The sequence below is a fragment of the Plectropomus leopardus genome, chromosome 5, assembly GCF_008729295.1.
Source record: "Plectropomus leopardus isolate mb chromosome 5, YSFRI_Pleo_2.0, whole genome shotgun sequence".
Lineage (NCBI taxonomy): Eukaryota > Metazoa > Chordata > Actinopteri > Perciformes > Serranidae > Plectropomus > Plectropomus leopardus.
In genome coordinates, this window is record NC_056467.1 from 16,796,306 (window position 1) to 16,816,884 (window position 20,579).

Sequence of the window (20,579 nt, forward strand, 5' to 3'; positions counted from 1 at the left end):
TCTGTTTTTTGTTTAAATGCTTTTTTTGTACCAGCAGATCCACAATGGAAAGCAGTTTTGCGCTAAAAAACTAGTACCACCTGGGATAATTGTTTTTACATGAAGGACGTACCTCACTTATCTGTTGTTCTGTTGTAACTGTGTTCAGAATGGACCTTGTATATAAGCCCTCTACATTAGGCTTAAAGGTTCAGTGTGTAGGATTTAGTGGCATCCAGTGGTGAGGTTTCAGACCTGGAGCGTCCCCCGTGTGCTAAGTGTTTAGGAGAACTACGGTGGCTTACATGAAAAACACAGAGATGCAAATGGCCCCATCTAGAGCCTGCGTTTGTCTGTTCTGGGGTATCGTACGATCTACAAGGTGCACTCCTTGGACGAGAACCCACTCCTTATGTCGATATAAGTGATATAACTATAAACTAATGAAAACATTGTTATGAATATACCACATTTGCCAACAGATGCCCCTAAATCTTGAACACTGAACCTTTAAAGTTGAAGACAGAAAATTACAATCTAGATATTGTAAAATCCAAACACAAGAAGTCAGGACTTTTCCAATAACAAGTGACTTGGGGTTTTAAATTAAATGCACATTTTAATAAATAAATCCATAGCATACATTTTAAAGTGCTATATAATTAAAATTGTACTTGAAGCTGCACAGTTAAGCAGTTCAGTATAGTACATCCTGCATAATGATCAAGTAGCCACACAGTACATAAATATGTAAGCCCATGCCGTTTCAAGTATGCAGGTTCACTGCTTCATATTGCGTCAGCTGAATCATGTTATTTCCAGAAATATTGCATTGGATAGTGAGCCAAGGCTTCACAGTTCTGACAAAACAGATGTTTGTAATAACAAGAGTAACATATTACTTCAGGTAGGGATGACCCGATTTATCAGAACATCGGTATCTGCTGATATTCGGCTTGTTGACTGCCGTCAGCTTATCAGCAAATAAGGTGACATTCAGTGGCCGATGTTTTTCTGTTGGGTCACATCAATGCCACTGCGATTAGCAATGGCACATTCATTAGCAAAATGTGCTCTCCTTATCAAAGAAAAACTTGAATTAACCCTCTCAGGTTATGTTTTACCAGTTCATTTCCTTTATAAAACAAAGAAGAGAACAAAAAGCCAAGCTTAGTAGTAGAATATCCCCATAAACTCCAGCAAATCTGTCCTGAGGAACAAGTTGTCATTACATGTAGTGCATCGGCTCGTCGGCCTCGGCAACTAGCGACAGCAGGATGGCTTTGGGAGTGTTCTCGAAAAGCGCTGCTCTGTTCTGAGTTTGGCCCTTCTTGACCCAGTGGCCGTAGATCTTGAATGCACATGCGTCAATGAGCTTGCGGATGGGCTTGACGGCGTAGGGGTCGCTCTTGATCACTTCCTTGGTGACGGGCTTGGCACGGCGGTAGTTGCAGTAGATTCGCATTGTGGCGAGAACTGTCATGCAAATGACCTGAAGGAGAAAGTGTGGGAAAGTTTACCTGGTGCCTCTGAGTACTTAGGATGTGTTAAATGTGGGGAAAGTGTGCACTTATCACCTTAATAAAGTTTAGGTACATCAAACACCCATTACACACACCTAGTTCACCCACACAGGCGTTTTCACTTTTTCTGCAGACTTAGACTTTTCTCTGGACTGTGTGTAAGGAATTTGATTAATGTCTATCTTATCCTTCTATTAGTTTTGTTTCACTGACTTTATTATTCTTCTAAACACAGTTTTAGGGTTGATGTTCCACCTTATACTCAACCATTTGTTTTATTTATTGCAGTGCACAATGAAGTTAATGCTATTTGAACATCAACCTGCTAAGACTTAAAACTTGTCTAAATTGTCTAAAGTTAAGTAAGACATTAAATATCTAATCATCTGGATAAATACAGAGAATGATGTATATAAAGGAACCAATATGTTGCAAATTTATCTTATTCGTTTTAACTTAAAGCTACAGTTGGTAATTTTTATGAAAATAACTTTGTCATATTTGATAAAACGGTCACAATATTCAAAAAGAAGTATACATTAGAAAGATAGTTTGTGAAAAAAAGTCTGTCCTTCCTTCTGCTTCTCACGGCACTGGCTAGAATCAGACCGCCCGCCCAAAACAACCAATCAAAGCTGAAGAGTCTCTAACGCAGCTGTAAATCATTCATTACTACTGAACTGTTGTCATACTGTCAAACTAGGCAGCACTGATCATACATGAATCAAGATTTTATTACTGCATTGCCTATTTTTCTCCTCAAAGGTTTTCAGAAACATTTGTGCACTGTTTAGCTGTAAAATGAAAAATTTTGTGATTTAGCCGCCATGTTGGAAACAGTTGATGGAAGTATGAAGCACAACCCAATGGCCAGACTAACAAATGTGTTTCTGGAAACATTTTAGGTGAGAAATAGGCAATGCAGTAACAGAATCTTGGTTTACATTTGATCCATTGACCCAATTTTTAATACTTATGTACTGTTCATATACTTCTTTATATAGTCTTTAATGTGCTTGTCTGTGAACTTCTGAACACTTAATGTACCACTGGAGACAACTGTTTTCACTGTACAGCTATGCAATGACAATAAAGGCATTGAACTGAATAAATATAACAAGAGATAAATGATTAACACAGGCACACAGGGTTAATGCTGGGACAGAGTATGGTTATTTAACTCTGTGATGAAAAGTGACTGTAGGCCGTTATGGAGTTTGATAGTTTGTGGCAAAGTGAATGTTGCTTCACGTATATTTTAATAAAAGTTTACAATCACTGTGTGATATTATAGTTTGAAAGCTGTCCTTGTTGCTGTGTCAAGCCAGAGAATCCATCTGATCTCCATGTTTGTCCTTAGTTTCTTTTATGGGCATTGACATTATGAAATGTACCTATTTTACACACTGGAAATAAACCTAAACATTTATGGTCTGTGTATGTATATGCAATTCAAAAATTAAGTGATAATCTTTTACGTCTCACCTTGAACCGCCTGTATGGACTGAACTGTCGTACTTCATCCACCACATACTGTGAAAAGAACGAGTGGTTGAGGACATCTGTAGCTGTGTATCGCTGGTTTGGGTCCACCACCAGCATCCGAGAGATCTAAGGTACCAACACATGATGTAATTGTCGTTAAAACTCGGTCAAACATCATTAGTATCGTTACTACAACCAGCAAAAGTAGAAGTGGAGACAAGAGCCTACCAAATCTTTGACAGTGTCTGAGCGGTCCTCCCACTCTGGAGACAAGAAGTCATATTGCCCAGACAATATCATACGCAGCATCAGCATCTGTTTCCTGTGCCAGAAGGGCGGCGAGCCTGCAAGCAGCGTGTACATGATCACCCCTGAGCTCCATCTGCAGGTGGAAACCAGGAGAAAACCAGCTTACAAGGTATGTTAACTGTGTGCGTTCACTATAATAACCTGGAGAGTGTGTAAGCTGAGTCATAGACAAGATAACATGAGTGTTGGGTTGCAAATATATTGCACAAGAGATTGACATTGCAGCAGAATTTGTACATTTGTGCACTATTTGTTAACTTTGTTGTTTGTATGTTTACAATGTCTGTCTGGCATTCTGACAGCTTTCTGCTGTGTCGTGTGATCGTTGTCTCTGCACACCCACATGTCCACAGCAGTCCCATATCCTGCATGCCCCCCGTCCATGGAGCACTCGATGATCTCAGGAGCGAGGTAACCAGGGGTCCCACACACCTCTGCATCACAAGACATGCGAAACATGTTAACTTTGAGCACCCACATTTACAAAGTTTGAAAAAACTACTCCAGAGAGAGCACCTTAATCTAATATTAATGTGTGGAGGGAGCGCGAGAAGGTTTACTGTTTCTCCAGTAGAAGTACTGTGGAATCATTTTATGAAAACTACTTAAATTAATGTAAACTTGTGCTCTTTTGAAGATAACATCAAGTAGACTAACAGTAACTTAATTACAAAAGGTCAGAAAAAGGGCTAATGTTGCATCCTCCTGACTATATATTAGAGGTAATTTAACATGAACATTACATATTTACCAACTAAACTAATATAATATAATATTAGGATGCAGAGTAACATTAGACATACACCTTTCCAGATCCCGCTGTTAATGATCTGAGCAGTATTCTTTGAAAGGTCATTGCACTCAAAGTGTCCAGGACCACAGTAAAAAGATCTAAGTGTCCTGTTGCATCTTAACCTTTGTAAGAGCGACTGGGAGGAAAGTGCATGTTGTGCAACCAGACCCAGATTCTCCGCTGACCGCAAACAGCTGCTGGCATTGCACTGTAAGTTGTAAACATAGTAACTTTGTTGGAGCAGGACGCTCATATATCCTCAGCTGAATATGTTGGGGTTAAGTTGTCAATCAACCCCTGATACTGTTTACTGCCGTGAATATGCCAGTGTGAGTGATTTGGGTCACTCTTTTTATTGTTTCATAAGAACCAGGTCAGCCTGAACGTCCGTGTGCTCCTTAATCTGACGTACTGCAGCAGCGGCACTGAATGAATGAGCGGGGACCGATTAAATCAGACTCAATTTGAGACCTTTGCCTGCCAAGGCCAATGGTGCATTCATTTGCTCTTCAGCCAGTCTTTCTTTCAACATTGGTGCATTCATGAGCTTTAACTTTTAATGTAGAAACAACTTGGACACTTCAAAAAACATGTGTTGTGTTTCTTGCTCGGAGCATTTAAACAACATGTTGATGATAACGAAGAGTGAAGAGAAGGGGTGGGGTGAGATACAAAATACAATGAGGTACTCATTTTTCAAATTATTCCAACACCAAATAAATGCAGCACAAGGCTTAATAAATAACTGGGACGCTGCTTCTTGCCCCTCAAAGAACGACAATGCTTAGTAATATTTCTGTAACATTATATTAAGCTCACATAGCCTACCCTTATACAGGTGGGATGCTGAACCAATGTCTTAAAATGGATATTTTATTTTTATTAATTTAAACATACAAATAATGACTGGTATCTCATTAAAGATAAGTTTTGTGAGGCAGAAAGAAGTGGCTGTTGATGTGCATGTAGGCCAACTATAGCCGAGTATCTCAGAGAAACTTGAAGGAAGCAATACTCTGAAAAGAACTGGCTGGTCTCCCTCCCTCTTCCCTTTCTGTTCTCCTTCTCCTGCAGGGCATGTGTGTGGCAGAGGGCGTGACTGGCTTCTGCAACAGCAGCAGAGGAGGCACACCTGTCTCCACTCAGCTCATCCACCTGCCCAAACAAGCCCTGTTTTCACACCACTACTCTGCCTGATAATTCTGTATAGTTCAATAGTGCTCTCTGATCTTTAAAGTGTCCCTTCACTGATTTTGTTTGAGTTTCCAATTTGCTTGTGATTATTTTTTATGTTCCAGTGTTTCTTGCATGTGCTCAGGTACTCCTGTGTACCTCGCTGTGTCGCCAGTCTTTGTGTTTTCAGTGCCAGAGTTTTTTCCACGTGCTCAGCCTTCACCTGAGATTTTTCTACAAGCCAGCCACCTCCCTGCCTTCAGTGTCTGTGCCTTTGTTTTTTGCTTTTATACAATAAACTCTTTACCTACCAGTGTCAGTCTCTGCTATGGGGTCCAACATATCTAAAACAATTTAGATGTAAATGTGTTACTTTGAAATGACCTTAAAGTGGAAACTGACAACATTAAAATCCCCTTTGGTAATCCAGAATGCAAATGTGCATTTCCTGAGATAAGAAAGAAAGGACCCACCTTACCCTCCTTGTTTTTGTCGACTGGAATATTTAGGTTTAAGCAAGAGGAGTGAGACTGGTTGGGGTCAGAGTAAGAATGCCAGGGTAGGCCCACACAGATGGTGTCATTATTCTAAAGTCATTACTTGTCTTACTTATCCATGTCTACATTTTTTTAAATTTATTCTGATAATCTAATTAGGTTTGGTTTCCATGCAAGCTTTCACCGACCTTTGAGCTTCTGTCCCGGCTGGTTTTGCACAGCGAAGCCGAAGTCGGTGAGTTTGATGTTCATCTCGTCGTCTAAAAGGATGTTCTCAGGCTTCAGGTCCCGATGGACGATGTTCTGACTGTGGAGATACTGGACCACTTCCATCAGAGCGCGCATGATCTTTCTAAAACCACCACACACTCAAGAGTCAGGAGAATTCATCCTTTTGTCTTTGTAAATAGTTCAAATAGTGTATATGACACTCACTGACCTGGTTTCCTTCTCACTCAGTGTAACTTTCTCTGTGAGGTAGTCAAAAAGTTCACCCCTCTTCATGCTGCCAGAAAAAAAAACAACTTTTAACAGCTGCTGCTTGAATTTCCATTTAAAACTCTGGTGTGTAAAACTTGAGATCTGACACTTACAGGTCAAAAACCAGGAAGTAGAAGGCTTTGGACTCATAGCAGTCTTTAAGCTGAACTGGAGAGGAGAGATATATATTTGAGATACACTCAGTAGTAACCCTTTGAAATCTAAGGAAATTGTCTTGATTTATTTTCCAAAAAATGGGAGGAAGGCAATGAGCACCGAAAGAAGAATGGCCCAAAAAGTACAAGAAAATAACCATAATATTAAAAAAGAAACACAAAAAACAACAAACTGTTTAAAGCAACAACAACAACAAAGAAATAAGCTTCAAAAAAGTGCCCAAAGAATTAAAAATAATTTTAAATATTCTGATTATTATAAATATTGTTTTTTGCTTTTTAAAAATATTTTTTTGAAATCTGCTAATTTCTTGCAGTTTATGGAAGATTTCTTACCAAGTTGCTCATTGCCTTTTTACCTGTGTTTTTGAAAGAAATTGCACCAATTTGCTCAGGGTCAAAGACAAGCTTTTTTGACACAGTTAATGTATGATTCATGTTTTGTTAAAACTGCTGATGCACCCAGTTTTGGTCAAAAACTGACTCATGGGTTTTTAATGAATGTGCTTACTGATGTTGTTCTGTCCATAGACTTTCTTCAGGATGTCGATCTCCTTCACTGTCGCCTCTCTGATCTCCTCGATCTCCTGCGGGGTCATCTTGTCCGACGGGGTGATGTCAATGATCTTCACGGCGTATTCCTGAGACGTCCGTTTGTTGATGCAGCGACGCACCACGCTGCTTACTCCCCTAAGACAAAGACAGAGTTTGTCATCTACAGCTTTGTCGGTCCACTTATTTCCTCAGAGTTTTGTGTTTGTGCAGCTGCAAAAACAACATGTTTGAGTGCTTCGGACAGCAACAAACTGAATGTTTCTGTGATAACTGTGGGATTTTATGTTCTCAGTATGCTGTGAGTGTGTTAAGTAAGTGTTTTCCATGTTCATCCTCTGTGATACGAAGAGCATCGAGTTACAGATTGTAACCTTCTCATTCATTTCAAAGAATCGTTCAGAGGATACTAAAATGACTCTGCGTCCCCTATTTTTGAAGCAATGTGAAGAGTACTAGAGCAGCTGAACACACTGTCCAAATCCCGTGACCTCATGACCTGCATGTGAGAAAGGGAGTGAGATTACATAATCTGACGGCATGCCGTCCAATTCCTGGCCGCTCTCAACACTAAACCCTTTGTCCGAAACACGCTGAAGTTAATGAATGCTGCCTCCTTGAACACTGTGTGCTTTACGTAACAGCACCACCGTCTGACTGATGGTGGGGAATGACAATGAGAGAGAAAACTCAGGCACCCCTGACATCTCAGGGACTTCTGGGAAACTTCGGGGACACCATTCGGCTTGTTTCTGAGCTTGTACACCAATAGTGTCCCAATCAAATAAACTCATGTGGTGCATTGTATTATCTTGTATTGTGCTATTAAATTAAGAAACTGGATGAAGTTGTCAAGTTCTAGACCACAAAGTTAATGTAGAAGATGGATTTGGATTCTTCTTATGCAATGTATCTCCTATATGGCTTCTTGTCCTTTTATCCTGTGATCTATGATTTATGAGTGCAACACGTGTTGAACTTTGCACATAGATGAGGCACTTTATACCATGCACTCCAATGCCATACAGTTTACGTTGCTACTGTTAATGCACTTTTGTCCTCCGTATAAATTGTTGTGTTGTTTGAGATTTAAAAGACCTCGGCCTCAGTATATTGGTATTTGACGCCGGCGGCCACTGTCCAAGAGTCAGTATTTGACAAGTTGGGAATGAGACAAGGTTGCATTAAAGGTTACAAATGTCTACTGGTTGTGACCATTTCAGTTAAAAGCATTGTATTTCTTGCTTTACTCAAATAGTTTTGGAATCCCAAAGAAATATTAGTGTCCAGTCCAGTAAATATTAGAGGACTCATCAGATTTAACTTGTGCCCCCCTGTTGGGGCCCTCAGGGTGGGATCCCCTGCTGTAGGATATTTTAAGACGCTTGATACATACCTTCCCAGAATCTCCTTGGACTCATACTTGTCGTAGAACTCCTGGGCTCCCGCCGAGTCAGAGACCTCCTCCTCTCTGGTCATGGTGGCTGTGATGCTGGTTCACCTCTGAGGCTGCACGATTGCTCTCCTCTCACAGCTCACAGCAGCTCGCTGATGGAAACAGCATTTGCAATGACACAACACAGCTTTATAAAGGTGTGACAACTGTATCAGCGATGGGAAAGAACCTTTGATAAAATACTTAAAATGTAGCAGCAGAAGCCCTATTTATTGTCATATGTTGTCATGATGTTAACCCTGTTAATCTGGATCGACCTTGGTTTTCTTGTACAGCGTTCAGACACCTTTCACAAGTATTTCAATCTTTGAAACAGGATTTCTTTTGAAGGAAAAAAGGCAATTGGCAACTTGGAATGAAATGTCCCGCAAATTGCAAAAAACTGCACTGCTGATGCATTAAGGGCCCCGTATTGTAAAAATGTCAGATCTCCATGTCTTTTTTATTATAAAACTGTATAGGTGTCCACGGAGAAAAGCACACAGTCGACTTTAAATGAGCTGTCAAGACTTTTGTGAAGTTGTGATGTCACAAACTACTATATAGACTACATAAATATTTTTGTATTTCCTGTTGATTTTATGGTGTATGTGAATGCCATCAGCTGACAGGAAGTAAACAGGGACTCAAGCTGTTGCTTAGCAATGCAATTCGAATGAAGCGGTCTATAAAGATAGAAAGTGCCGCTACAGTCATTCCCCATGGCTTCAATGACAGTGCAGAGACACCAAGAGCGCAGATGTGGAAAACCCAAAACTATGACCAATCAGAGCAGACTTTACTTTTTCTGTACGGGGGCTTAAAGAGACAGGTCCAGAAACTGAGCGTTTAAAACAAAGTAGATTCAAATATATTCAGACAGACAGAATGAGAAAAATAAAGTGTTTTTTGAACATTAAAGCATGTAAACATGTTTTAGTAGAAACATAAAATAACAGTATGAACCGGAGAATGATCATAATATGGGACCTTTAATTTATAAGAAGCACTTTAATGCTGTAGCAGGTCAAGGCAACGCTCATTTAACAGTTAAGCTGCATTAATTAGCTGATTAATCAGTAAATTGACAAAAACTAGCCACCACCTGCATTGATAAGCTATTAATTGTTAAAGTTATACTTGATGCAGAAATGACAAACATTTGCTGGCTGCAGCTTCTCAAAGGATCTGCAGCTGTTTTTATATTTATATGGCTGTAAATTGAGTATTTTTGAGCTTACAAGTAACTGATGCAACTTTGTGCTTGTAAATTTATGATGGCCATTTTAAACGTTTTTTTTTTTTAAATCATTTCATCGATGCATGATCAGTAGACTTGTATCAGTAGCCATTATCCTCTGAATGAACTTCATGTACTGTTGGTTAAATTGATTTGTAGAATTAAATTACGTTTTGTGATCGATTGGTTTGCATGTAAAATCTTAACCGGCAGAGTGACAACTAAAAGCATAGCCTTATATTGGAGTGTATATTATATAGAATTTATTTTTAGTTTAGTTCTGTTTTATATTTCTCATTTTTTTTTCTGTTTGTTTCTCTCCTTAATTTAAGGGGTAGGTCCATTTGTATAAACGTGTGGCTTCTTGACCTCTATTGGCACCTTTTTATTTTTTTTACTATCTGAATTTTAATAATAGAGTATTAAAACAGTAGTAGTAAAATATTACCATTTTAAAAAAAGAGTAAAAAGTGCAAGCATTTTTTGTAATGCAGTGCAATGCATTGAAAGTAATAAGGAGAATAAAATGGAGGTAATCAAATATAATGAATATTTATAAGTACATTGTCCAGCTACACAGCCTGCAGAAAACTGTTTAAAATAGGACACCACGGGGGTTTCTATAGTGCCAGGATTAAAGTGATTTGCATCCTACACATTTCACCTTATTCTTAAAACGGTTTAAGAGGGTTTAAAATGTATAACTAATGGATTCTTATTCCTGGTGTATATAGACGCATTTGTCACTAACAATACTATATATGTGTCACGTGTCTCAGTCTTGTTGATTGAACAACTCTAATTAGCGATCAATACATGTTTTGGATCTAGATTTAATGTCATAGCCGACATATCACGGGGTTTAGACTAATGAAGGCACAGTGTGAACTAGATCTCCTCTCATCCTCTGTAGCCATTTGACCTTTAGCGGGGTCCACTTCCAGTAATGAATAAATAAATAAATAATTTAAAAAAACAACGGTCACTCACCGTGTCGCGTGTCGGTCAGTCCCTGTTACAAACAGTATCCATCACTATCAGTCGGTTCTGTTCACAAAGTGGCAGAGGACGGACCAAAAGCTCAGTCAGATCCCGGTGCTGTCGCTGCTCAGTGGGGTCGCTGCCATTGCAAAGGGTGAGCTTTAATGTCAGATGCCAAAAATAAATTTGTTGCCTCCAAAGCAGCAGCAGCAGCAGCACACTGTGAACGCGTGTCCGCACAAAAACCAGATACACGAAATAACACCCGCAGCTCCTGTCCTCGCCACGAGACATTTGGAGAGAGGGCTGTCCTTCAATACCAACACTACTCAGCATGCAACGTCTAACTCGTGCTTTTGCACTGAGACAAGAGTGACATGACAGGTGCTGGACCCCTGTCTTATCTAATGAAAGAAAGTGCATGTAAAAATAGAAATATTTCATAGTATGTCCAGTGAAATAAATCATCACACCTCACCTTTTTTTTAAGTGCTTTATTATTTTTGAAACACACAGGTGGAAACTGATGGTTTTACATGTTATAATGATCTACAATTGCAGTTCTATTTAAATTAAAAGCACTAAGGCCTACACTCATGAAAAACAACTGGAATCAACACGCAGCAAAATATATAAACATTATTTATACGACTATTATTACAAACTCAGCAGCAATATCCTGAGAATAAGCTCAATGACACTGGCTGGTGATGATCAACTGTCAAAATAAAGTATGTTTATTGATCTCTTGTGAATTAACAGCCTCAGTATCCATCCAGTCTGGTTACTTATTATCATTTTTTTGCGTTCTTCATTTTGCAGGTTTTTTATCTCAGCCTCATGACAGACCTGTGGAGAAAAGAAGACTTTTAGACAAATTGTCACAGATCCAATAATTCATTTGGCAACTTTAAAAATCTTACAGTACAAGAAAAAAGTCGTACATCTGAAGGATTGAGAATGCCTTTAAAGCTACGCCTCCATATGGCCACACTGTGTATTGCAAGATATTACATCAGAACCATGACTTGCATAATGTTTTTGCTTTTGGCTATGACGTCTGGATGACCAAGTGCTTATGCAAAGCTTCCTTATTTGGCAGTATTAACAAGACTGCAGAGACAATGGATCAATCTGTTACACAATAAGAGAATGCAAGTCTTTCCACACAAATAAAGAATCTAAAGAATTTCACTGTAAAGCAAAAAAAATCAGTGTCTTTGTTTATGTCCTTTGCACATCTGAAAAAAACTGTTCTTCCAATCTGCTTCGCACTCCCTGTGTGTACTGCTGGGGACCCAAATGACATGCACTGTTGAATTTTGTGCAAATTGGACATAGGACACATTCAATATTATTTAACTTTGAATAAAAAATTGGGCAGCATCCTGTGCAGCAGTGTGGGGTGTGGCTTCAGAACTCCTCTGACTAGGGTTTTTTCCTACTGCTGGATGTAAAATCGCGACAACTGAACATTTCTTTACTCTCTTGGAGTCATGAGCAGATAGTCCACAGAAACAGTGTCACCAGTTTGTCATACCAACTTATTAGACTAACAAAACAAGCAACTACTGTTACTATTTAGAAATGAATGATTACCCATTCACTAATGTTTCTGGCTGCATCTAGCTGCAACTTGAGTGTTTTAGTAGAGTGGATTTTGTGATTATGACACCCCAGGCAAACACAATCTTTACCTTTCACCCTTTCTTTAACTCTGAGTATCTATACTTCTTCTGTATTGGCAGAAGAAGTACTCATAAACTTGCAAAAGCAGAGGATAAGCTATCAGCCCATTTTGATCCGGCATGTTTTACTGCACTAGTAACAATGATGCTACAATTACATTAGTGGCTCAAGACTGCACTGTTGGACTGCCGTGCACACCTGTCAACAAGCAATAAATCCATATGTACGCTAACTTTTATAACTCAGCACTTTCACTCACCGTTAGCAAACTTGCACTGTTTCAACACCTCACTGAAGCCCTCGCAGAGCTTGAGGTCACTCTGGTTTTGGGCACACTCGATGAACTGTTTGAGCTCATAGGAGCAGGCCTGCTGCTGCTGAGGAGCCTCCTGGTACATGGGCTGCTGCTGGTACGGCTGCTGCTGATACGGCTGCTGCTGGTACGGCTGCTGCTGGTACGGCTCCTGAAAGGCACATGCAGTTTGCATTTCGAGGGCAATTTCTTATAATGTACAAATGACAAAAAGTTTTTATTTACAAAGTGAAATGGATTAGAAATGAATCAATGAAGTGTTATGAGTCTATGCAAATTAGAGTCCTTTTCAGATGTTTTGTAAATAATGATAATGGTAGTGATGGAAGTAGGTTGTTCCACAGAGACAGTTCTCTGTATTTAGAGGAATATTGATAAAGGAGTGAGACAATACAGAAGATAAAAGTCCTTATAAGGCTTTGTGGGACGTGTCCATACAAAAATTAAGATGCCTAACACAGCGGTGTCATGCTACTGTCAAAATGTCTGAAGACGTCTCACATGACAAGATATGTGACATGTGGCTTTGTTTTTCATGTTTCCCTTCTGATTTTTTTTAATTAAAGACAGGCACGCAAGAGAGCACAGTGAAATCATTCAGCACACAATTAAATTTTTATATCTGCTATAGATACACCAACGTTAAAGTAATAGTATGATTATGATCATGGTTCGCAATAATCCCAAATAACCCGACATGATTTGGTAACTTAACAACATCTCATGAGTGCTCATCATTAGTTTGCCTTTGAAACACACCTGTTTTTTGGTACTGCTTCCTCCCTCCCACGAGTCAGACACACTAATCTGCCCCGAGGCTATTCCAGTCCTCTGACCTGCTAAACTAAAGTTTATTTACCTGGTATGTGACATCAGGCCTGGCAGCTTCTGAGTGTCCGCCGCCGAAGCCTCCGGTCATGGCGTGGCCAATGGTGTGTCCCACTGCAGAGCCCACAGCCACTCCACCGGCTGTAGCCGCCATCTGGGCGAACATGCCAGGCTGCCTGGGTGCTGCAGCCGGAGCTCCCACAGCAGATGGAGGAGCATGTGTTGGAGCCGGGGCATAGGAGGGAGGAGGTGCAGCCCTGGCCATAGGTGGTGGTGATGGGGGAGCCCGGCTGTACAGAGAAAGTCATTTTAAAAATCTAAACACAAATAGACATCTGACACTACCTGTAGATGCTGGTATAAGACTTTTTACAATAGTTGGAAATGTAAGTAAATGCTAATACGAAAGGGTCAACAAGGCCACAAAGATAAATAAGACTGCAAATATTTAATTAAAAAGTAAAGCTTTCAATCTGGTTGCGTGATGTTTTTTTCTAAGCTTGGAAAAACTAAAAAACTCTCTCAGAGGAGACACTGATGGCTTCTTGAAGGTATGGAGACCGTTTATTGAGTATTTTTTTAAATACCTATCAAACTATCCTTCAGATTAAGAATAGAAACAATGTCTTGTTTAACATATGTATAATCTGTTCTTTTTATTTGATCTGTAAGCACATTGGTGCCTCTGTAACCACTTCATCCCATTTACTCTATCACACGTGGGTTTTCTCTTTATGCATTTATTGTACTTCTGTTTAATTATTTTACTTACTTATTTTCCCTTCATGTTGTTTTTTTCTCTTTTGCTGTTTCTTGAGTTGTAATTTTACAGTTACAGTACAAGAAGAAAATATAAGGTGATACGTACACATCAGCAAATGTTGTCCTTGTCTTGCTTTCACAAATAAAATAGTTGAAATAAAGGCAAGCTGTCACTCTTTAAGCCTTCATCATGGCAAAAGTTTGACAAAAATAAAAGGCAACATATCTTTTGGCTACATGAATCTTACACGAAAGCTATTTGAAGAGTGCAACAGATTGTTAAAACAGCAGAAAATATCAGTGCTGCATAACTCTGTATGAAACTGTGTGTGGCACTGGAGCCTGGTGTCACTTGAGGTCGCTGATATGAGGTTTCCTCTGGACAATTTGGCATTAGCGCTGTTAATGCTGACACCATCATGTTGGTCCTAAGAGTCCAAAACTTGAATGCAGTACTTAATCTAATCTAGTGTGGGTAGCAAGCTCACAGGTAACTTATGTAATAAATGATGATCAGTAACATTATTATTATTATTGAATTATAGAGCTTTATAACGACTTTACACTGATCAAAATCGCATGTGCTATAAAGTAGCAATAACCCCGAGCTCCTAAATGCGGCTTGACAAAAATAAAGTATCAAAGGAAGCTGTGGGTTTAATGGATACTTATCCGAGCTGCCTGTAGTTTTATGTACTTCTAAATACCTTAAAATGTTAATGTGGTGATGCCACAAAACAGGAAACGTTAAAACAGCATGATGCAGATTATTGCCAACATTATGACCTTCGTTTCTTCAATCAATAACTTTTTAAAAACACCAGTTTCCTTGCACGAAGGGAAGACATTTATTTGTACAAAATCAACCATTATCAGTGGATTATGATTTTCTTAATGTCCCCGACTAACAGAGGCTAACATGCTTATCTGTCAGGCTAGCTGGCTAAACTTGCTAGCAGCTATATTAGCATAAACACAATTCTGTCTTAAATGTTTAAACAACTTTTATTAAATGTTAGATATCAAACGTCACCTGGCTGGAGGAGCCATCCTGGATGTCCTGCTTCTGCTTCCCCTTGGCATTTTTAAATTAAGTATATATTCGTGAGTTTTCTGGCTGATAATATAGACGCGATACTCCGCAGCTAGCGTAATGTGTCGACCTTTATTACTAGTCCGGAACTTTCTGTGTGTTACATCATGTGCGTCTCGGTTAACTTCCGGTATGACGATAACTACAAGGATGCTTTCGTCAGGAACTACAGATACACGCTGAACAAAAATGTAAACGCAACGCTTTTTTTTTTTTGCTGAAATTGTCCACATATTTGAGTGAAAGATCTAAGACTTTTTATGTTTACATTTTCTCTCAAAGTTTGGCCACAAATTTGTTAAAATCCGTGTTAGTGAGCCCTTCTTTTCCAGGATAATTCATCCACCTGACAGGTGTGACACATCAAGATGCTGGTTAACTATTTAAAATCTGAGGCAAATTAGCTCGATTTCTTTAAAAGACACGGAAAAAGGTAATGAGCGAGTTTAAGAAGAAATGATCCAGAAATTGGCAAGAAATGTGTAAAAACAGCAAGAATGTTATCAGAAAATAAGCACACAAAAAAAGAAAAATAGAAAACAAGTTGTCGGCATTTTTTCCCTAGCTTTTTAGAAATAATTTTCTAAATCTACTCATTTCTAACAATTGGTGGAGCATTTCTTACCAAGTTCCTCATTGTCTTTTTCTACATTGAAAAAAAAAGTAATCAGACCAATTTGCTCAGAGCATAGACTGTAGCCTATATAAAGATATATAGATACTGTAGATAGATGACACAATGACACAATATATAATTTGCATTAATGTTACTGTGTCCAGCTAGAAATGAGAGCTACATATTGAATGGTAATTAGTAATTAAACAGCCGTTAATGAACTCTCAACAGCTTTACCAACACTGCACATTAGGTTACAAAAAATGACGACACATTTCTGTGTTCAGTAGGTTTATTTTTTTGTAAACAAATCTATACATGTGCAAAGCCAGCTCATAAAAAAACAAATAAAGTGTTATTTTTCTGAACAAAAGTATCACAAAAATACCCTGTCATACCAGAACATTATAGCAATAATAAGCGTTTAGAAAAGTACACAGCCAAGTATGAATATGTACTATAACTAAGAATTATGCACATCTTTTTTTATAAAGTTATATCATCTGTAGTATTCCACAGCCATATTTTATTTCATAATAACGATTTAAATAAAAAAAATGATCACTTATTTCTTAGATTAAGCAGTAAGCGAGAAACATGTTACTCTCTTTTCCCTTTCTTCTTTTTATCTGAAAATCTGCGTCGTTGGTGTTGGTGTCCGCCCCCTCGTCCGGATCTGTTTCCTTTTGCTCTTCGATCTTCCCACGCTGGCATTGGTGGCTCAATTTCCCCTGGTCGCCCTCCTCTGTCCGGTACGCTGCCCATCAGCGTCTAATGAGATCAAAAAAGAATTAGAGGCCATCTGCATTCTCAAATACAGACGCTGAGAATCACAGGCATGGTTTGTGACTGTTGTACCTTGTAGACGGGGGTGCTTTTTCCAGCCTTGATTGGCTCAATGAAGGACTGATCCTCTCTGGCGGCGATCAGAAGAGACAGGGAGACTCGGGAGGAGCCGGTGAGGGATGAAAGAGGAGGTACTGAGGCCAGCGCTTCATTGCGCTCCTGTGAATAAACGTTAGTTAAAAGTGAGCTGCTCGGTGGATGCGTTATCTGGCAAAACTGATATTTTACCTGCCAGGATTTGCATGCCCTTTATTATATTAACATAATATGAATGTTACATCTATGACATTCACACTCTCCAGTCAAAACAGCCTAAAATATCAGCTGGCTAAATTGTTACATAAAACAATGTTGCCAGCTGATATTTTGGACTGTTTTATTCTTACAGTGAGTTTAAAGTGAGATGAAACCATCAAACATGCCTACCTTTTGTTTTTCTCCCCATGCAAATGACTCGAGTGTAACCTGAAAGCGTTTGATCATCATCTGTCGGCGACACTGATAGTCCTCTGACAGAACTCGATTGATCTTTTTAACTTGCATCTGGAAAACAGAGAAGGGGGTGGGGGGTTAAATACTCATGGTAGATTACATATAATGGTTAATGACCTGCTAATGGCTGTGGCAACGTACCCACTGCTCTGAGCTGAGGCTGCGGTTAAGAAGTGGGTTTGTCATGCCTCCAGATGGTAGACGAGCAAGCCTCGACTCAACCTGCATTCAAATTTAAATCCACATTTAGAAAACCCACTCAGCTCTTCTCAGTTTGTAGTCATGACATATGTCAGTCACTTATGTCAAACTCACCTCACACATCACATCTGTGAATTGAGAGGAGGAGTCCATGTCAAGAGCGTGCAGCAGCAATGTCCACTCTGCCTGCATCTCCGCGTTCCTTCTGTCTTTGTCATCATCATCATCTTCATATTCCTGAGAAAACTCTGTGAGTCTGTTATCTTCAACTCGCTGCTCTTTTTCAGACTCGTCTCCTGTTGTATTCTCCTCAGGATGCATTTCCTTATGCTTCATTATTCGAGCTGCTTGCAATTCTGATACAAGAAACTCTAAAGGATTGAATGATAATTTCAAGATTATACACCCTTCTTTTAAAAAGTTGAGCAGATGACACACAATCATCTGTTAAAACCTTCAACACAGCACACTACAACAGAGCCCGCCGGACTATTATTCTCTCTCACCAGTGATTTTGTTGAGGCTGGATGGCTCCAGCACCTCTGAGGTCAGCACAGCGAGGGGAGAAAACATGCTTGACAGTAAATTTCTCAGCTCTCCCACCAGAAGGACGTCACCTGTCATGTTTGAGTCTGGTAAAAAAAAAAAAGGGAAGACAAGCCGATTTCATTAATACAGAAAATCTCAAGAAGTGCTTTCTGTTAAAATGCATCCATAAACAATTCTGTGCAGTGTAATACAGTATTATATTGTACACAGTACTCTGCACTTTCATTTACATGTTGTACCATCATTTGTGATTATGGTATGAAATTTTAAAGGTATGATAACTGTCTCAGGCAATATCATGGCAGCATGGTATAAGGCAATTATTATTATTATTATTAGTAGTAGTAGTAGTAGTATTAGTAGTAGTAGTATTGTCTGGTAAAATGACCATTAAAGGAAGGGAAACAGAAATTGAAAGCATTTTAAAAATGGACACGTGCACATGTGCTGGTTAGATTCTCCACCTGGTTGCCTTTTTTCAATACCTTGCATAAGTAAATGTACACAGTATGACAATCGTTAATTTTCATACCACAGTATACATTGAAAACGGTATATTGCAGCAACTATTTGTGATTGGCATCTTCCTTTAATCTGCATGTATTGTATACTGTATAGCTCTTGTATTTATATGTAGAGGTAAAATGATGTACCAATCGAAATTAGCATATTGCAGAAATAATAGTATTGATGTACAGTACATGCTGGCCAATAAGTAAATCGAAATTGCAGTACAGGAATATCATATACATGGTTTATTTTGTCAATGTTCTGATTAATATATATACTAGGGGACACAATTTAGGGATCCTTATATTAAAAAAAATGTATGTGTTTCTGTGGAAAACAACAACAAAAATAATCAATATATCACTATCAAAATGTTTATATTATGGGATCTGCCTTAAAAATCCTAAACAGTAAGACTGTAAGTCTTTTTCATTTTATTATTAATGTACGAATAGTAACGATATATCTATTTTATAATTTTGCTATTTATAGTGAATGTCTTTGGAACGACTTAAAGTCTTATTTTATTCTACCTTAACAACAGAAGTCCATCCCAAAAAGAAACACAAAGAAATCAACCCTATGTACATATATATATATATATATATATATATATATATATATAAATACAATTGTTTTACATATGTTTTAAAACGTGGACAAAGTTATAATACATATTATGTCTCGTCACACATAAATAAATAACCTAAAATCGCCTTTAACAGATCTTGATGTTATTCTAATGTGTGCAGGTAGGAAAAGTCACCATCTGATGACTCTTGAGGTCTGACTGGACCGCATCAAACACCACAGACGACGCAGTGTCCAACAGACTGCTGTTAATAATAATAATAATAAAAACCTTGTAGCTCCGAACAGACGGTCCTCAGCTGAGCAGTCAGCCAGGTGAGCAGCGGACAGGGAAGTTCATCACAGGTGCACCGTGAGAGGCACGAGCTGCCCGGGTACCTACGCAGGAAGTAGAGACGACAGGTGAAACTATTACCTGCTGCAGCTCTGCTTATAGGATATCATTATACACCGGAAAGGCATGATTTTAATGCTAAATTTAAATTTAATAAAGGAGTGAAGTGTTTATCCATATTTTTGTCATTATGGAGCAAACACTAGCTTTAAATGTGCTGCTAACGTTATAACTGTAAATGAAAGTAGGTGAGTACGCATCAAACAAGGACACAGTTACTTACCCTAAAGCTTTAATGGCTGAAACTGTCCCTACGCTCCTCTCCATAGCCACTATAAAGGTAAACAATTAACATTAATCTGTAACATCCAGTTAGATTCACCAACTCGTGAAAGTTCAAGCGTGTTTACAACAAGGTTTACAAATGGTGCTTCCTCTTTTCACAGTGTTTAAGGGAAGATCACACACCGCCGCCCGCTGGCCGGAGTGTGTACTGCGTCTATAATAATTTAATAAAAACAATAATTCACTTCAACATTGAGTTATAAAATAAATACACGACAAACGATTTGAACTAAATAGAAACATTACAAAAAACATGGAGAAAAGATGTATAAAAATTACAAGAAAGAAAAGGGGCTATATGCAAAATCGCCATCTGTTTTTTTACAAAAAAAAAAAAAACTTTCAACATCCAATTATTTCATTTTAATACTATTAGAAACAATAAGCAAAACTTAGGGAGAACATATATACCAAAACCGGAAAGGAAAAAGGGGATATTATACATTATAAATTACCATGTATTTTATCATTTTAAAGCATTTCTATGTTTTAAATTAAGATTGTGAGTAAAGTAATAACAACAACAACAACAATAATAGAAATAATGATAGGAAGATGCCAATCAGTTGCTGAAATATACCATTTTCAGGGTACACTGCTCTATGAAAGACAACCAGGTGGTGAGTCTCACCTGCAAATGTGCATTTACTTTCCTCCTTGACTGCCTTTCAGACTTTTGTTTTTGTTTTAATTTAATTACATTTCTAAAAATGCTTTAACAATAATTTTATCTATACACAAAACAAAGGGACAGAGTGCTTCACACAAAAATAAAATAAGATAAGGT

The 20,579-nt window shown here is 38.5% G+C and overlaps 2 protein-coding genes and 1 pseudogene across 2 annotated transcripts; all 3 read right to left on the minus strand.

Annotated features, from left to right (window-relative positions):
* Positions 1-578: 578 nt before the first annotated feature.
* On the minus strand, positions 579-10,850 carry LOC121943338 (phosphorylase b kinase gamma catalytic chain, skeletal muscle/heart isoform-like). The gene is made up of 10 exons (XM_042486859.1): positions 10,633-10,850; positions 8,364-8,515; positions 6,927-7,105; positions 6,353-6,407; positions 6,199-6,264; positions 5,948-6,111; positions 3,640-3,730; positions 3,216-3,369; positions 2,988-3,113; positions 579-1,471 (listed from the first exon to the last, which is right to left on the minus strand). Exons 2-10 carry the CDS (start codon positions 8,444-8,446, stop codon positions 1,208-1,210), a joined length of 1,182 nt encoding a protein of 393 aa, XP_042342793.1. The 5' UTR covers positions 8,447-8,515; positions 10,633-10,850; the 3' UTR covers positions 579-1,207.
* A 252-nt stretch (positions 10,851-11,102) lies between these two features.
* On the minus strand, positions 11,103-15,414 carry chchd2 (coiled-coil-helix-coiled-coil-helix domain containing 2). Its single transcript, XM_042486860.1, has 4 exons — positions 15,249-15,414; positions 13,485-13,743; positions 12,572-12,776; positions 11,103-11,472 (listed from the first exon to the last, which is right to left on the minus strand). The coding sequence occupies exons 1-4, from the start codon at positions 15,296-15,298 to the stop codon at positions 11,462-11,464; spliced, it is 525 nt and encodes a 174-aa protein (XP_042342794.1). The 5' UTR covers positions 15,299-15,414; the 3' UTR covers positions 11,103-11,461.
* A 784-nt stretch (positions 15,415-16,198) lies between these two features.
* On the minus strand, positions 16,199-19,874 carry LOC121943595 (annotated as a pseudogene).
* Positions 19,875-20,579: the final 705 nt, after the last annotated feature.